This window comes from Opisthorchis viverrini, assembly GCF_000715545.1.
Source record: "Opisthorchis viverrini unplaced genomic scaffold opera_v5_90, whole genome shotgun sequence".
Taxonomy (NCBI): domain Eukaryota; kingdom Metazoa; phylum Platyhelminthes; class Trematoda; order Opisthorchiida; family Opisthorchiidae; genus Opisthorchis; species Opisthorchis viverrini.
In genome coordinates, this window is record NW_008751743.1 from 1,043,866 (window position 1) to 1,062,295 (window position 18,430).

General features: G+C 42.3%; 1 protein-coding gene across 1 annotated transcript; it reads left to right on the forward strand.

The window, feature by feature from the left end:
• Nucleotides 1-241: 241 nt before the first annotated feature.
• Nucleotides 242-17,455, forward strand: T265_04941 (hypothetical protein; the record flags this gene model as incomplete). Its single annotated transcript, XM_009169809.1, has 7 exons — nucleotides 242-412; nucleotides 1,852-1,968; nucleotides 3,377-3,436; nucleotides 5,157-5,248; nucleotides 12,068-12,140; nucleotides 12,733-12,829; nucleotides 17,055-17,455. The coding sequence occupies 7 exons, from the start codon at nucleotides 242-244 to the stop codon at nucleotides 17,135-17,137; spliced, it is 693 nt and encodes a 230-aa protein (XP_009168073.1).
• Between the last annotated feature and the right edge of the window lie 975 nt (nucleotides 17,456-18,430).

Below are 18,430 nucleotides of genomic sequence, written 5' to 3' on the forward strand. Positions count from 1 at the left end.
AGGTTATCGACAGACTGAAAGTATTTCAATGGACATCGTGCTAGGTCCATTTCTATTTAATTTTCAATCACAAAAGTAGTGAGACAGTTCGAACTTGATTTCCTCTCTTGCTACGTGGATGATACTCTGGTGGTACCCAGAGAAATTGAACATATTCGTCAACTCCATACAAGACTAGACTGATGGTGGACCGTTGCCGAATTTCCATCCCTTATTACTTCTACTGGTATGCATCTGGATAATGCATCTGATATCTTTGAGAGGATATTTTTTCATGTTCTTCGCAGAACTCATGTCCAATTTGGCTTTCAATGCGGTTCGTCGCTCTGCACTAAACTCGCAAAAGTTCAAATACTTCCTTGTTCTGGATTTTGAGGCAACTTGCGAGCGAAACACAAAACTTCGGCCAGCAGTAAGTAAGCCAAACCCAGAACTTGTCTTAGATAATTCTGTGTATAGAATTCTCCCTATGCAGTTCAACAGCGTACAGTCAGTATATTGAACATAGTTATGCAGTGATAGGTAGTATCGGCGAACTAGGCGTTTATATTTTACGGTACTGCAACAAGCTGCTGCAAGGAGCTAGACGGATTTAGAATTACCTCCATCCTCTGGAAGCTTCTGGACATTTTCTGGTTTGATTATTTACCTGTCAAGCTAACATAGCCCCAGGCGCATGGCGCGTCAATGAAATGTATCATTTCAGTTACAATTCAATTGCTTAGAGCTGCATAACTATCTTGTTTACCAATCTCACTTACTGTCTTGTCCGTCATTTCGTTTGCACCATGTGCACCGCTTTAATCCATGGTGGTTCCTTTGTTACGAAAGTGCCGCCGAGCACCTCTGGGTATTCAGTAGCACCAGTTTGCTTTAGTTAGGGACGAGATGGCTCAAGTGGTTAGAGCACGAATTTACTGACCGGAAGGTCTGTGGTTCGAACCCGACCTCTGCCTCTCGACTTCCCCTGTCTGGGCTTGGACAACCTGCCAGTATCCCAGCCCTCGTGTTTCCTTCGCGTGGTATGGCAGCTAGGCACCGAAAGGGTGTTACAGCTGACTGGTTATCTTATGGTTAGTTTACTTTAGTGCTGCGCACCGAAAACGGGTACTGGGCACTCCGAGATGCCAAATGACCTCGACTCGCAAGGTAGGATGGGTAGATTCAAATCTCTGTGCAAACAAATAATCTCCGCCCTCGGGCACGTAGCAACCACATATCCCTGTTCTACCGTGTGCTACTCGCATTCTTCAAATGAGTACCTCCCGATCCGCGTTATCGTGCGGTCATCCATTTAGACTTAAATGATTTTCAGTCATTATTTGCCCCTCTGAAATGCCAGTTTTTTTTAACCCAGATTTTGGATCGAGATAATGATAAAATTAATCAGTTGGGTGTACCGGCACCCTGTTCTGTTTTTGTTTTAAACGAGAAATATGGTTGTTTGCAGGTAGAGTGATAACCCTCTTAAGTGAGGCTTTGGTCACCTTGCAATCGGGTATAAATTATGAAAGCCCAAGATAGCTCACTGGTTAAGGTGTCAACATACTGACCGGAAGATCTATGGTTCGAACCCAACTTCAGCATCTCGACTGCTCCTGTCCAGGTGTGGACAACCTGGCAAAATCTCACCCCTCATGTCCCCTTCTGGTGACATGGCAGATAGTCATCGAAAAGGTGTAACTGCAAAAGGGAATAAAATGGAAACTTCTCGCAATGCTCCCAGATGTTGTGCCTCATCGTTTTATTGTTTTTCATACTAGTCTGGTACTCTCTACTGTTATATTAGCCTACTAAGGCACGATTCCTGTCCAGCGCTTTATCATTATCATTTTACCATTTCTTGATCAGGAAATAATCGAATTCCCGGTTGTGAAACTAAACAGTCAAACGCTATTGCAAGAGGGCGTCTTCCACCATTATGTCCGGCCGGTGTTTCATCCAGAGTTGACAGACTTCTGCACTGAGGTTGGTTGTTTATACTCCACTGATAGTATTCACCTGGTTGTATTTTTCATCGATATCCATTTAACATTCATGTATGAGTAGTATTCATGGTTGCTCCTCAGTATTCTCTCATTGGGTAGATGAGCTTCGGTGCACTCTGGTCCTCAACTAGGTTTTAACGGCAATATACGTATCGTTCTCCTCGTTCAACCGACTGATCTTTCAGGGCTGGGTGTCGTGGCCACTACTTTGGTTTAGCTATCCGGTAATCGCCTCGAACTGGTCGTACAGGACCCACCAATCAGATCATCTGCGGCAGGAATACACTTCACGGTATCCTCGAGGCATCCGGCTCGAACATGAAACAAACAGCGTTTTGCGGTTTTAATGGCCTCCAACGCGATGAACTGCAAATTTTGTCGTTAGTTAACCAGCTTGTCGTAGAAGGCCCATTGTGCGAAAACTGTGATAATTTCTTGACATCACTGCTTAAGCTGAAAGCGTGACTAGAGCGATAACATCCTAGGAATACTTGTCCGTCCGCTTTAACGTGGAATTGGAACAAGTAGGTTCACATTTGAATGGCACCCAGCAGAATGAAAATAGCGGACATTCATCCAAATTTTATGCAGATAAGCGTCCATTCCTTCCACATGTCCGCTTTAAAATGATATCTGTTGATGTATTATCTGGCACCTACCACCTCATCGATATTGTACACTGATAGATGATACACATACCCAGTTTTGTTGTGCCTCCGATTAGTCTCCGTTTTTCCTCTTCGGTAGAAGTGGGGCACTGGTAATACTATTTCATCGCATGTATGATGTCCGGAGTTCAGACCCGGACACCGCTGATTGAGCTCTGGTTAGAGCGAAACTCCAGTCAGGTCCTTCTCCCCTGTGTTGTGGACCGGCGAAATTAATTGCGCCAGGATAGGATGAAGACTACTCAAACAAGAGTGATGTGAACAGTATTTCACTTCCTGTTCCCAATCACTGTAGTTTGATTCTTCTAAGCCTTGATCTTTGATTTTTCCAGAACGGCCTTTCTGGCAGTGCAGTTATATAAGAACTGACCCAGGTGGTTTGGTGCTTTGAAGAGTGTTTTTTCAGTAGTATGCAGGTAGGATCTACCACTGACGCTTTGTTTTTTCTATCAACTTTCATTCCGGTAACCAGTGCTTTAACTAGCTGTTTTCAATGGGCAATTTTCCTCGTATTTTGGATTGTGTCTTTGAAGCGCCTTCTGGAGAGGTCCCAACTTTTTATTGTCTGCTGTGTAGCATCTGATATCGCAGTTTGATGTGCACCAGTTACCTACCTTCCTGAATCATTTTGCTGTGTTGAATTTTTCCATTTCGGTCTCGTCCTTTTTCTGGATCGATCTCCGCAGTTCTTTCTCTATTTGCCGCTTTATTCTCTTTTAGTTAACTGGCATCATACAAGATATGGTCGATAATCAACCACGTCTGGAAGAAGTTCTGCAGGTTTGTCTTTATCGAATTTCTCAAAACTCGCTGTCCTTGACTGCATAACTCTAACTGATTGCATAAAATGAAGGCATTTGTCGTACTGCCTTACTGGATGTCGGTCTACTCATGGTTCTAATGTAAAAGCCTCAGAAGTGTGTCACGACGTGACCGATGGTCCTGTGGCATCAAGATGTAAAACTTAAAGAAAATGGTCACTGAGAGCATAAATTTCCTTTAAATTTTCGTCTCTGGTTGCTCATCAGCTGGAGGTACGTTAAACTTCGGATCAGCCATGAGGGTATAGTAGCCATGCAGTGCCTTCCCTCTTTTGCGGTAGAGTTTGGCGTAGGTTCGCATGGTATATCTCGTTTTTGAAACGTATAAATATGCTCATTACTTAGAAAAACATTTTGATTGATATCTTCAGCTCTGATTAATTGGCAAGTCAAGGTGACCGTATTGTGTTCAATATCAGGCCGAAACGACAATCCATGTTTGTCTGAATGACCAGATTCTCAGTAACACTCGCAAGAGATGTTATGGGACGAATGCAAATTCTTTTCATGGTTACAAGTACATGACGATATCCGAAGCAATAAGGCAGGAATTGTACTGTTGGCTGCTCGGTAAAGGATTGGCTATTCGCTAACCATGGGGCGAGATGGCTCAAGTGGTTAGAGCGCGAATTTACTGACCGGAAGGTCCGTGGTTCGAACCCGACCTCCGCCACTCGACTTCCCCTGTCTAGGCTTGGGCAACCTGACAGTATCCCAGTCCTTTTGCAACCTTCGGGTGGCATGGCAGTTGGGTACCGAAAGGGTGCTACAGCTGAACAGTTTCACAAAAAATTAACTCACCACAACGCGTCTCTTCAGTAGCCACGTGGATGTTAACCCGGGCTAAACTCAATGAATTGTACTCGAAATGCTCATGACAGCCTTGTAGTTGTGATACGACGATCACACCATGGTTAGAACCGTCTACACAAACTGAGCTGTACTTTCAAGAGACAGCTCCTTAGGCGAACCACTTGGATGGTATTCTATATTCTATCAGTGAACCATTAAAGCAGAAAATTTAGGAGAATGATGTCCGGGTTTATGGAAAGTAAAGGAAGGAAATCTCACTCAAAAGAATAACATTTATACGTTCTGATAAGATCCACCCGAGGGCTTGGTTTATATTCTGCCCTTTTCTTTCGGTCTACTGTAAAACCCTACGTAGTGCGGAATGACATATTACTGTTTTATTTATCGACCGGGGTTTTTAGGTGACCGTCTTGGGTAGGACATCTGATGGGAATCTAGTTTAGGCATTGAGATGTAAACTCATTCATCTGTGTGTTCTCATCGTTTCTCCCAGTATCCACCTCCCATAAGTTACATGTGATCAACCAGCCTCCTGGTGCCGATTCAGAAAGAAGTGAGACGAACAGTCCTGTGGGTGTATTGCACGAAATAAAGTAATTTAGGCTTTGCTCGAATTTCGTAGTGTTACAGTGAGCAATATGGACTTAGCTGCGACCACTTTTTCCTCGTCCCATACGTATGATTCTGTTTGCAAAGCATTCAGTTTTTCTATCTGCTTGAACCGTGAGCCATAACTGGAGACCTTTCAGAACGCCTGGTAATGTATGATCATACTGTTACACATTGGTTTGCTACTTATTTGTTGTGTTCTGCGGATTTTCGTTTTGAAGTGAGTAAGCAATTTCCTCATCCTCTTTTTCGAAAAGCTATTTGACGAGTGGCTGGTCAAAGAAAAGTTGACAGGAACCGAGAACACATTCAGTTTTGTCACCTGTGGGGATTGGGATCTTCGTACAATGTGAGTGGGGGCTGTAGTAATTTTTTGTATCAGTTAATCTTGAGTAAATCGTCTTATGCGTTTGATTACATTAAATAAGGCGCCGTCTCATGGTTTCTCCCATCCCCAAAATTTGGTGACTCTTCATCTCATTCGTTTGCCTAATACCTAGAAACCTTGCTTTTCTTGATGTGTTTATTTTTGTGGCATTTTTAGCAACGAAGAAGTGTTGCTTCTGTTGTTATTCCGGGTTTAGCGTACCCCACGAAAAATCGTTTAGATGTACTTGTAAGCCTGTTGTTTTTGCTTATCACCCGCCCGAACACCAACTGTGTTCGAAACTGTACATCATCGATCCTTATGCCAATATCGATCCATTTATGTGGGTGACTGTTCCATGCCATTAACCATGACGTCAACTACCGTTCCCCCGTAATGAACCAGGCTCACGTACGTTGCTCGATGCATGTAAACTCAGGATAAATAAAATAGACTACTCTAAAAATGTCAGTAGCACAAGATTGGCCGTCAAATAATAATCCGGTATCTGAATGCCCGTCCGCCATGTTGTCCCATTCGGAACCGGTTATATCTTCCTATTTTGCTCATCAATTCTGGTATACAGTTCCTCAGCTCTCGACCTCAGTGTTGTTGATGTTAGTGCAGTCGTTTCATTTATTTTTATATGTTCAGTTCCTAATCCTTTCAGCCGGGACGCGATACTTCAATATCGACAATACTGAGCGTAGTTTTTTTTTGGAACACTCCTCCAATGTTGGCTGTGTTTAGCACCCTCCAGACATCCGCAGATATTCCAGTCTTGTATGGAGTGACCGTGTTGCGGGTCCATCTCCTAATGACTTTTGATATCGAGGACATCACACCTCATACTCGTCGCTTAATCAACCCCACTGGATACCCACCGTTTTGAAGTCTCTGTTTCACCTCAACTCGGGCTGCTATACGGTGAACTTCTGTGCACAGCCTGATGATTCGACCAAGGATCCATGATACAATTCTGGTGTATTCTAATTTATGATGGGGGTCGAGTAGTTTAAGACGTCACCTGTGCCTGGTAAATGATAGTTTTCAGGGTGTCGTACAAACCAAGAGAGGCAGTATGCCCCAGTGCACACTTTCTCCATGCTGAACTTTGTGCGCATTCAACGCATCATAGAAACCTTGACCTTTCCAAGGTTGATCACCAAAGTGGTGTAATTTGCATAACGCCAAAAAATTTGACGAACATTCATGTCCGGCCAAAGTCTTCTGTTCGAAGTCCTCCATATAATTATTTGCCAAAACCGGTGAAAGGGGCTGCTAGAGGTATAATTCCTAGAGCTTGATTCTGAGAAACCGCTGTGCACAAATGAAGTTGACCCAATTGAGGCCGAAAACAGAATTCGTGGAAGTTTGGTTGACAGGCAAATAAGACGTGGTATCAAGATGCAGTAATGAATGAATCGGCATGACAGTCGTTCCGTACAACGCGGAAACATCTGAGGTTACCCAGAGGGCACCAAACATAGCCAACATTAGATTGAAAGGATTAGGAAATGCACATATGAGACTAAACACAACGACTACACTAAGGTCGACAGCCATGGAGCTACATTCCAGAAGTGAACTGAATGAATAATAAACAAACCATCAAGAACGGAAAATGAATTTTAAGCGGTTGTCAACTACTCGATAAACGCTGGACACGCGTTGGACGTAGAATGTATTAGAATACTTGTTTTGGAACCTTTGGGGTTGGGTCTTCGATTCACATCACATCATGACAGAGGCAGTTGAAATAGCCAAGCATCTCAAAGGGAATATTCACTTGAAGAGAACTAGAAGAACCAAACCTGCACCCAGCCAAATTTATGTAGGTTTTTCCTAGCCCGCTGGTCTTAATACCGAATAGCTTACACTGACTAACGAAAGCCCTTAGCTGAAACCTAACACTGAATAAGCATGCTGATTTGCTGTTGATTAGTTCTCAATGCGCCAATCTCAACCAATCTTGTAATCTGGTGATTTGGCTCGAATAAACTCCTGTCAAGAGCAAAACGTTGCTGAGTAATGAATCTACTAACGGTTTTCCTAACTTTTATGAAATGAAATCATAATTCTATTCTTTACCTGCGAGCAGGCATTCTGGGCATCCTAAATTGTTCTCCAGTTAGGGTGAAACCTCTTGGAAGAGGTCAAGTATTTGAAACACTTTTGATGGCAGTTGCGGTTTGTTAGCAAACATTCATCAGTTTGATCTTCCAGCAGGATTCACTAGTGTCTAATGGAATTTTTCACTTAGATAAATTCGAGTGTTCCAGATGTTAATAGCGTTATAAAGTATGTAACAGATGCATAAATTAGGGCACTAGTTAGGCTGGCCATATTGTCTCACTTCGGTTACCAAAGAGCGGGTTTATCCCACTTAACCACACTCGAACAAAAACGAAACAAATATGTGTCCAACTATCTTGAAAGAACAATTTGCCTAGCAAAGTTCATGGAACTTGCGTTGCTTATTCCCACTTTCTGTCTCCAGTGACTTCAGTCCGTAATACACTTCTGTGGGGTGTTCTGAGCTATCATCATACGGAAAAATCGATCAAGCCAAATCAAGTCAACTCGAGAAGAGTACGTTGGTGTGGTGGTATAGTGTAACAGAAACTAGTATGGTACAGTATAGTATAGTATAGTATAGTATAGTATAGTATAGTATAGTATAGTATAGTATAGTATAGTATAGTATAGTATAGTATAGTATAGTATAGTATAGTATAGTATAGTATAGTATAGTATAGTATAGTATAGTATAGTATAGTATAGTATAGTATAGTATAGTATAGTATAGTATAGTATAGTATAGTATAGTATAGTATAGTATAGTATAGTATAGTATAGTATAGTATAGTATAGTATAGTATAGTATAGTATAGTATAGTATAGTATAGTATAGTATAGTATAGTATAGTATAGTATAGTATAGTATAGTATAGTATAGTATAGTATAGTATAGTATAGTATAGTATAGTATAGTATAGTATAGTATAGTATAGTATAGTATAGTATAGTATAGTATAGTATAGTATAGTATAGTATAGTATGGTATAGTATAGTATAGTATAGTATGGTATAGTATAGTAATATTATAGTATAGCATAGTATAGTATAGTGTAGTATAGCATAGCATAGCATAGTATAGTATAGCACAGTATAGTGGCAGTCAAGTTCTGGGATTAGCCAACGGTATTCCGTAATTTCGTGCTACTGAATTCGTCTAATCGGAGGACTGTTTACATTTGAGGCGCACTTGTGGGGAAGTACTCAACGCTCCCTCACGTTAGGCACTGGGTTTTTGCATATTGCTGTATACTTCTAGTCGACTTTGTTTTGTCTGTGTACATTAGTGAATGAAAGACGAAAGCTAAGAGTGTACTGCAAACACGACCACCTCCAGCAACACTGGGATAATCTGAGTTCTTTGTTTCTCCCATGTTTCTGCTTTTACGGGGTATTTTGTGTTACTTTTTGCCCGGGTAATCCGCCAAAACTGGTACGTCTGAATGAGCAGTTTTTGTTAGCCATTGTGCCCCTGCTGTTTTAACGGCCATAGTGAAAAACCTCCTGTACTTGGCTAGCTCTCAGGCGCCGAAATCATTAATGCAAACAGTAACTGAACACAAAAATGTCAAATGTTTTAAGTGGCATTTGTTAATCACTGCCAAAAGCGCTGTTGACCTTTATTGCGCTTTTTATATGGCACAATTGTTCACGCTGACCCGGTTCTTACATGCATTTGGGATTCCTAGGAGATGTATTAACGCCCTTGTCAGATTTCTTCATATTCTCATGTAGACGATTTTAGCCACATTCGAAGATTTTCCAACATCTCAAATAATTATGAATTTATGTTGGCCTGCCGAGCAGATACCATTGAATGATAGTTCGTATTGATTTGGCTCTATTCGTTGACAGCTTGTTGCATAAAAATTCGCCCTTTCGTCAATTCCATACTGTTGCCAAGTTCAACTTGCTTTATAACTAAACAAACCGTCATGGAAAACATGTGGCGACTGTTTTTGGGTAGAGTTGTGAGTTGCTGTGGTATGCGGCACTAGATACATTTTTGAGACGATCCACAACATTTTTGCTTTGGTTTTATTGAATACTTCGATGTAATTTTAGTTATTCTGAAGTGTTTATACTGGTGAAAATGGGTTTGAAAGGTCATACTGAATTTTCGCGCACTTTCGGGACGCAATTCCTGTGCACTTCTAACGATGTTCTGCAAGTATTACACCAGTGCATAGCAGATGACTTACTTTTAATTTTCTTCGAACCACACTAATTTTCTCACTTATTATCTGGGAGATTCATTTCGACTTTTTTCGGAATCCATTTCTCTGTATCTGCCACAAACTCTCTGACATTGATTAGCACTGTCAGCGCTTTGGAGATATCATTGGGGTTTTGTGCAAATTGACGCTTCCCGTACGGGTGCAGTTCAGGTGAATTTTTTTTCGAACGCATCATATATATCGGGTCTCTTGTACCATAAAAACCGTATAAAATGCCAATGGAAGACCACGCTTTTGTGGCAGTTTACTGGAAACTATCGTATCGCTCAGAATTAGTGCTTCCTTGAGTGCCAAACCGGTTGCGGGTATTTACTTATGTGCGCGTTATTTACTGCACAAGCTCGTTGAACTGGTTGTCCGGTCGGGTGTTCGAACGCTCTGTCTATACCTCCTCTTTCGAAACTCATGAAAGGTAATGCCACTCCATCGAGCGCCTCATTGTCTAGTATTACTGTGTGTCCTTTACGGATAGCAGTGTCCCTAATAAGACAACATGTGGCCCCTACTGGTGTACGAAAGTTGGAGTTAGCTGAGGCTATGCTCGCTGGCAACTTTCCTAGTTTTCTTAACCTGAAAAGATATTCAGAAACCAGATGAGAGTCTTCCGACAAATACACTCATTTGCATGGCGATTTGGTTTTGACGAGAGACTCAACTGAATCGCTCGTTTATGATTTTCTTCAACTGAATGTGCTGCACAAAGGCCGCCTCGTGTTTCAATTGGTACAATACTTGAGTGTATTTTGGGTCCGAATAGAACACAAGGTCGATGGAAATTCGAGGATTCCGCCTACCTTATGATCCTCACGAAGGGCGAAACTGGTCATAGGCTTTCGAGGAGTTTTCAGCAATCTTGTGAATAGTTTGCAGATGAGAGCCTCTTTTGGTTACATTCTCAGTGGATACAATTGGTCTTGTTTTCTTCGCAGAAATAGAAGCGCTGAGAATTGCACTTATAATCGAAACAGATTAGTTTTCATCCAGTTTAAAACATGGGTGTAGAATATGGGACAGGAGTATCGACACGAACAACTTGTGGCAATTCATCAACCTCTATTATTATAAAAGCTCACGTAGTGCAAATTCCACAGACACTATTGTGTCTGTCTGGTCACTCTCATTTTGTTTGTTCACGTTAAGGTGGCGTTTGCACTATCCGTTCATCGAACACGTAATCTCATGACCTAACTGCTTCATTCATCCTGGTTCACATCGTTTGTGACGCAGCGACATTTGGATGTCTGTTCGAACACCGACGCAGACATCGTCGGTGATGTGCCCCATCCCCTATGGAATAGGCCGATGATTCATCGGTTGTCATCAGTCTGTCACTTCTGCACTCCAGGAGGTCTTTGTAGTTGCTGTTGTTTTCTTTGTGGACGGTTGTTTGTTTGTCAATAGTTTCCCAAGGATCATTCGACGCGGCATGGGTGATGCTGTTCTTGTCGCTCACATCACTCGTGTCAGCAGTGAACTCGTCTTGCCTGTGTTTTATCATGGCTCCGAACTTGATGCTTACGGTTCTCATTACTTCCATGTCTGTGTTGACGAATGCCTGTTGACCCTTGTGCGCGCTGGTTTGTCTAACTTTTTCCCAATGTTTAGGTGCGTATATGTTTGTTTGCCTTGCTCTTATCGATCTGTTTCTGTTTACCGTGCATTGGTTTTGTAAATTAACTTGTTCAGAGTATCATGGACAATGTCATGGGGACTACCACCAGTAGTTTCCCTAGGCATCTGACGGACACATTCACAATCAACTTGATAAGTTCTTCAAGTCGAACGACAGTAGACGTAAGCACAGAGATTATAAGCTACTCTCGGATGCTTTGTGGATGATTCAACCCAACCGATATTGATTCTAACTCCATAATGGATACTTTTTCCTAGACTACACTGGAGCCCAACAAAACCCGATGATTGCGCACTAAACATTTTGTAGAGATGTTTTGTGTTGAACTGAACTGAATATGTTCCCCTAGAGAGTTATCTTACAATGTTTGACTGAATTGGGCTTTCCGTGACAACACAAGTTCAACTAATCGTTGACGAACAGCTGTCGGATAAACGTGCTCCCGTTTCCCGGCTCGTGATATTTTCCCTGAATAATGTTTTTCACCTGTTCTTAGTCCCAGGCTACAATCGGGGTTTATGTACGTTAGACCTATTTAGTTACTCTGTGTTCGGCATCTGTATTTCGGTGTCTTCGTTCACCAATTTTGCGCTCTGGGAATGTTGTTTTTTCATCTGAAAAAAAAACTTTTGCTGCTGAACCGCTTCCTATAAAAACTCCTTGGAGTATGGTTTTCACTTCAGGCTGAACAAATTGTATCGTTGAATTCNTCCTACAAAACTCCTTGGAGTATGGTTTTCACTTCAGGCTGAACAAATTGTATCGTTGAATTCGCCGACGCTACCATAATTCCTCCGGTTCTTGATGATGACCTGATGACCTCTTGACCACCATTTTTTCCTGTCTTCACAGGTTGCCTTCTCAATGCCGTGAGTTGGGAATCCCGGTTCCCCATTACTTCAAGCAGTGGATTAACATAAAACAGGTTGGTTGCTAATCCCAGCTCAGTTCTAGATAAGTGGATTCTATTGATACCTAAAACATGGTAGTATGACCACATTTTCGCACCAGGTTTCCGTCCGTATTTGAAAGCTTTTGCTTTCTGTTTCATCTGATTACATTTCAACTGAAGTTGTGTGACAGCTATGCACCGAACTCGTGGCTCACTCGAGAGCGATTTGATCAGATTGGTAGAATTTGATCCCTTCCCCCAGTTCTCGAGCCCCAAAATGTTATATTATCCTGTTATTCTGTATAACCCGTTTGGCGACTTATATCCGTATTTATTTGACTCTAGTATATCATGAATCCCATCCTCCAGTTGGGAATGTCAGAATCCTTTGACGCTAATTCTGCTCTTCAGCATAGTGACTGTGTCAGTATACCAACTCATTCCGAAATTCAGTCAACTTGGTTTCGTGGTTCGAATCCGGTTGGTGAAGGTGGACCCGATTTACCCGTGTTCAATATATACTGTTGGTTTTCCTGATTCAAACGCCCAAACAAATACTTTAGTACATAATTTAACTGCTTCCTACTTAAATACCCATACCCCACCTTTCTTTGACATTGTACAGACTTTTCAGGACGTTCGAGGCCTCTTCCCTCACTCATTACCGCACATGCTTGCTGATCTCAATCTGCCCCTCCAAGGCAGACATCATTCCGGTATAGGTGAGTAGCTAGTTTCATGTTACGCGTACATGTTTTCCATGCTGAGAAGGTGAAGTGGTATGCTGTAAGCAACCGAAAATCATCTAACTAGGATAATAAATAGGCTTTGTTTTGAATAACTTAGCGCGGTTTCTCGCCTAATACGATTGAAATAACAGAGCCTGGTTTACGGTCATTGAAGTCCAGTCTGCAGTTGTTTCAGGCGTGCAGTGCTTGCGCGAGGTGTTAAACTGTGGAGACATGTATCTGATGCTTTCTGTGACCGAATGTGGCTCGGAATCGAAGGTAGCAGTTTGCACTGAAACGACATTGAATACTTGTACTAGACTTGTCTAGGGCTATACAATGTTGATGTGAAACACTTATCATAAGCTGCGAGCCGGTGCAGGTTTCTTCGAAAAAAAACCTCAGGTTTACTGATTCAACTGCTGTAAGACCTTTTCAGCAATGAGAGAGAACGGATATTTTCCCCTTCTGCTTACTGTGAGCATGTTTCTGCGTGTGTGCCGTGCTAGATGCCACCTTTGAAAGACAGGTTACGGTCACGCTTGCTCATTCGAATGCTGCTGTCGAACATCGTACATTAGACGCATTTCAAGGTGCCTACAGGAGACAATAAGTGAATCTAATTACCGCCATCTACCAGTGGTCGAGCTCCGATATCGAACCTCAGTACATTTACCAGTCATCTTGAGTCCGGAGCGCGTCTATAGTGTATACAGCTTGCTTTCAATTGGTCATTAACAATGAGAACACACATATGGCCATTTATATCCACTTTGAAAGTCTCCTTTGTACACAACTGAGATGAACATCCACCTCATCATATCCTCCCCCATTGTGGCATTAGTTTACCATACCCTAACCAATTCGAAACTATTATCTCCTCATTATGTGAGGCAGCCATATATGTTGTAGGGCTGTCTTATGGATAACCACAGGAAAACAGCCTTTTTCATCATATTGTTAGCCTGATCATCTTCTGGATGCTGGCAAAAATCTCCTTCAACATACCAACCGGATAAGTGGTTTTCTCGTTCGTTAAATCACTCGATAGATGAACTCGTCGATCACAGTCACCTATCCCTGTTCAATGACGATTTTGATGTTCCAGCCTACCTCCCCACTCCTGCAACAAAACTTTTGTATGCTTGCTATGCTTATTGTGTCGAGCAGCTCTTACTTGCCCATTCAAAACAGTCTGTATTTCATAGCATTTAAATCCTTTGTTCGTCTGATTTTTCGGACTGATAGTCGTGGGTGGTCTAAGTATTCAAAGAACTTTCAAACTGTCAAGCCCTGTCCTGAGGACGTTACTTTTCCATTTTTTACGCATCTGAAGAATTAATTGGCACGTGGTTGAATGCGTTTCAAGTACATAGTTTATCACAACACAGCGAAGGTCGTTAGATTCAAACTGCGCAGCAAGCGACGCTCATGTGGACGGGAGAACCGTTTACAGATGAAGTGTTCCTTTTTTGGACAGCTCCACAGGCATTCACCTCTAATGCCCTGACAAAACATCAAAGTGTACTCTACACCTCTGTTTTAAACTGACGTCGAAAAGTACTCGCGTCAGTTTGTTCGTAGTTTTGACGTGCAGCGTTGCCAGTCGTCGACAGTAGGCTCTTGCGCTCAGCTATACTGAATAAGAGAACAATGTCGGATTGCACTTTATTCACGGAGTGTTCTTTGTGCGTTTATCGTTATCACAATAAACTAACTAAATCGTTGTCTGATTCGATAGGTCGCTCAAAAGTCCCGTGACCATCGTAATGAAAGGGTATTAGTGAAACCAAGTTGAAATCAAGTCCCCAATGCTCATCTTTTGCACAGTTACTTGACACTGGATGAGCGTAAAGAATAAAGAACCTGTCTTCTGTGAGATGGTCTGCGTTAGTCAGTCACCCATCAGCCGGGATGAATTTCACTGCATAAATAAATGTCACCTCATGGAGAAGATAAATTGTGACTGGATACCGTAAGTAGGCCTCGCCTTGCTCATAACATATTGTCTAGAAAATCTTAAATATATGGTCAAACAGTTTCATTTTCAGAGTCATTCTCAACGGAATTAAAGTAGCTTCTTAGTACTATGTTAACCACCTTCCGGATCGCGAAATTCTCACTGGCTGAATGTTACTTCCTCCTCGGGTTAGCTCCTTGGGTTAGGGTATGTAGTTGTAGTCGTATGGCAAATATGCCATAAGAATTTAAAATCTCCTTTTTTGAGGAGCGGAGATGCACCAGGCACTGCCTCTTCTGGTTTGGGGATTAACCCTGAATCTTATGAGTGCTTCCACAATAAACTCTCTGAAAATAGCAGAGTTTTCGGGAGCAGTCCGTCGAAGTGGAGTTTTGCTCTACGTTAACCTACTAACAGGTTTATTGGGTTGGATTTTTTATGTGAATTTGAGGTTACTTCCGCACCGCAAAATAAAGATATAATTGCAGCAGAATTGAGTCAGTTCCTTCGAATTTTTATACAACCCGAAACTGTTCGAGCTACAAGGTTAGTCATGTGTGAATTGCATAGACTTTGTGGTAGCTATAATTCGCTCTAATTGCACCGCTAATACAATTGAAACAAGGGTGCAATAGAAACGCAGTGACCAGATCTTGGCTACGAGCATCTCATCGGGTAACAAGGTGCGAGGATGTCTGGACAACCTGTCACTCTACCAGATGAGACGAGATGTTTCAGTCGTTAGAGCGCAAATTTACGGACCAGAAGGCCCGTGGTTCTGCATCTCGACTTTCCCTGTTTACGCTTACACCACCTGGCAGTGTCTCAGCCCTCGTGTTCCCCTTGGGTGGCAAGGCGGTTAGGCATCGAAAGTGTGCTACAGATGAACTTTGACTTTGCGGCCATTGTCGTCTCGAAGTTCATGAGTTGTCTTCTGAGCATCTGCATCCTCATTAAACGAGATCGGGTGGTTTCACTGAAAATCCGCCATTTTTTTTATCCATACGGGAGCGTTTCCAGTTAGTTTTTGGATAGTTTGGATATCATCACAACGCTACCTTTGAACCACGAGTAGCCAGTCGACATCTTATTTGAGGTCACTCGCGAAAGTAGTCTAAGATGTCGGCGGAATTACGACGTTGCACGAACACTTCAGCAGTCTGTACTCATGCGGAGAATGTGCCTGTGTCATTCAGTCAGTAGTTTATGACCGCATGAAAAAATGCGACTGAATGTCACAAATGGAAAGTCCGTAATAACCGGAATTCGAACGATCGATTGGACCGTATGAAAGTCTAGTGGCGCGCCCTGAAGGTCGTAATTTGAAAGGATACTGGTGAAGTAGGCGTCGAGCGAAAAAATCTATGACAGTCATGGTGGCCAAGTGGGTCAGCACCGAGCAGCTGAAAAATGTGATGCGGTATTAAGTAAAACTCAATAGGATCGGTCACTAATTATCTTATTGGTATGAATTGTATAGTGGTGTTCAGTATGGTGGCATGCCATTACAAAGGTAGGAAGCGGTACACCGGATAACACGGATAGTGTTTCGAATACATTTTCAACGGTTTCATCCATCATTCGTCACCAACGGTTTGTGTTTACCTGCTGGTAGGTTGAAGTGACTGACGCCACTCAGCTTTTGTTTAGGGGGGGGGGCACTCCTTGCGTGACCTGTAGAGCTGCACGGGTTTACAGGAATTGCTTGAACAACACTACCACCATAGTTGTTTAATTCCGAAAATGCTCTCAACAACCTGGTCCGTTGCATTTGATTCTTTTACTCTCTGTCGTCGTTTTGAGAACAGTATCTAACCAGCTCCCTTAGACAAGCGGCCTAACAAACACCAACTAGGTTGACGCTGGATGCCTACTTTTGGACTTCTGCCTTAGTTGAAACTACACAACGTTATTACTCTTGGATGGACTTAATAACAGTGGCTATATCATATGAAGTCTTTCGGAAGCTTTTTTTGGTTACAAAGGATGATTTTTTCCAGGAAATTCACTCCAAACCACTACCAGTTGTTGCCAATCAACGTAGAGTAGATTCACAGTAAATCTAGGTCTTTCAACGGTGTTCCATGCCGACCATTTTATTCCCATGTTGCGTAGCATGCCCAGGCCCAAATCCATTTTTGCGAAGCCTAGCCAAAATTTCCGTGGGTTTAACACTATCCTTACCGCCTATCTTTTGGTCGGGTCAGTGTGTCCGGGCTACTTCCTTGATCGTTCCATATTTGATTTTTTTTGTTACAGATGACGCTCGTAATATTGCAACTGTCCTTTGTCAATTAATCAAACTTGGAGCCGTGCCTGATATCACTGGGTCGCTTTCGTAGACAACCGGAGCAGGAAAGAATTAATTTGCATTTGGGTTGTCTTTGTATCTGTACTGGAATGCCAGTCCGCTCATATCAACTAGTTAAAGCATTTGACTTTTAAGAATTCATAAAACTTCAGCGGTTTGAATTTCGGACTGATTTCCCCGAATTTCGCACGCTTAGATGACTGCAAATTGGGGCAATGCAAACCCGGTCCAAATTTTCATATGCCGTCCCATCCCTCTGTACATGTATTTAAAGCTGTTTTCTCTTTTTCGAACTGATTTTTAAATGTTGCTCACTGATTTGTACAAGATTCGTTCGAAAGAATCCCTGACTAGTCTTATCTCGTTCCCAATCTTGTACGATCTTGGGTTAGACTTGAGCTAGAGGAGGCAACCGGCTACTATCTCCTGTATGTCCACTCTACGGAACTTCAAAGGTAGGTCTTGTTTGAGGGTTGAGTCGTGTATGTAAGAACAGGTGTTTTGCGAAATGGGAATTTACCGCATCTAGGCGTAGTTACTGATTGCTTGTCTAGTTCCCTGTCATTAGGCTTTCAAGGCAATGGGATCGATACACTCGTATAGCTTTTCTCTAGACAAAGTTCACCAATTCCTTATGTTCAAACCAATCGAATTAAATATGAAAAATCGCTTTGGGTCGCTTTGAGAGCCCTCTGTTTCGGTTGAATTATGACACTTGGGATAACTTATCAATCTCTCCACCTCATTCGGCCACAGGCTTGCGCGAGACACCTTGAAGCGATCGATAGTTATAAGCAAAGACGAATATTAGATATGGTCAAAGCACGTCCAAAAATTTGACACCTCGAATACGTTTTCACCGGACTTATCTAAATTAGACCCCGGCTCGGTGCTTAATCCCTGAAAAAAATTATTTTAAGCTAAACCACCATAGTGCGAGGTGCCTTCGGTGGTGCAAAACACTGACGTTATACACATATACACTACACTGTAAGTTATGCACACACATTTCCACTTTTCATGCGTTACATCCGTTTTTTTTTCTGGCCCGAGGTGGGTAACAAAGCCACTCATCAGACGTTAAAAAATTACAATTAATTGCATCCTGAGGAAATATATGCGCACATTTGGAACTACGACTTCGGATTCGCAAATCCTCGGGAGTCCACTGTACATATGCATGCATTTGCATTTATATCACAATGATTCTACTGAATGATAACGACAAAGCTTTCGAATGAATAGCAGCAGCTTGAAAGCAACCACTGATTTTGGCCGCAATTATTTCTTTGCCGGACTGCTTAAGTGCTCAAACCAACCCACC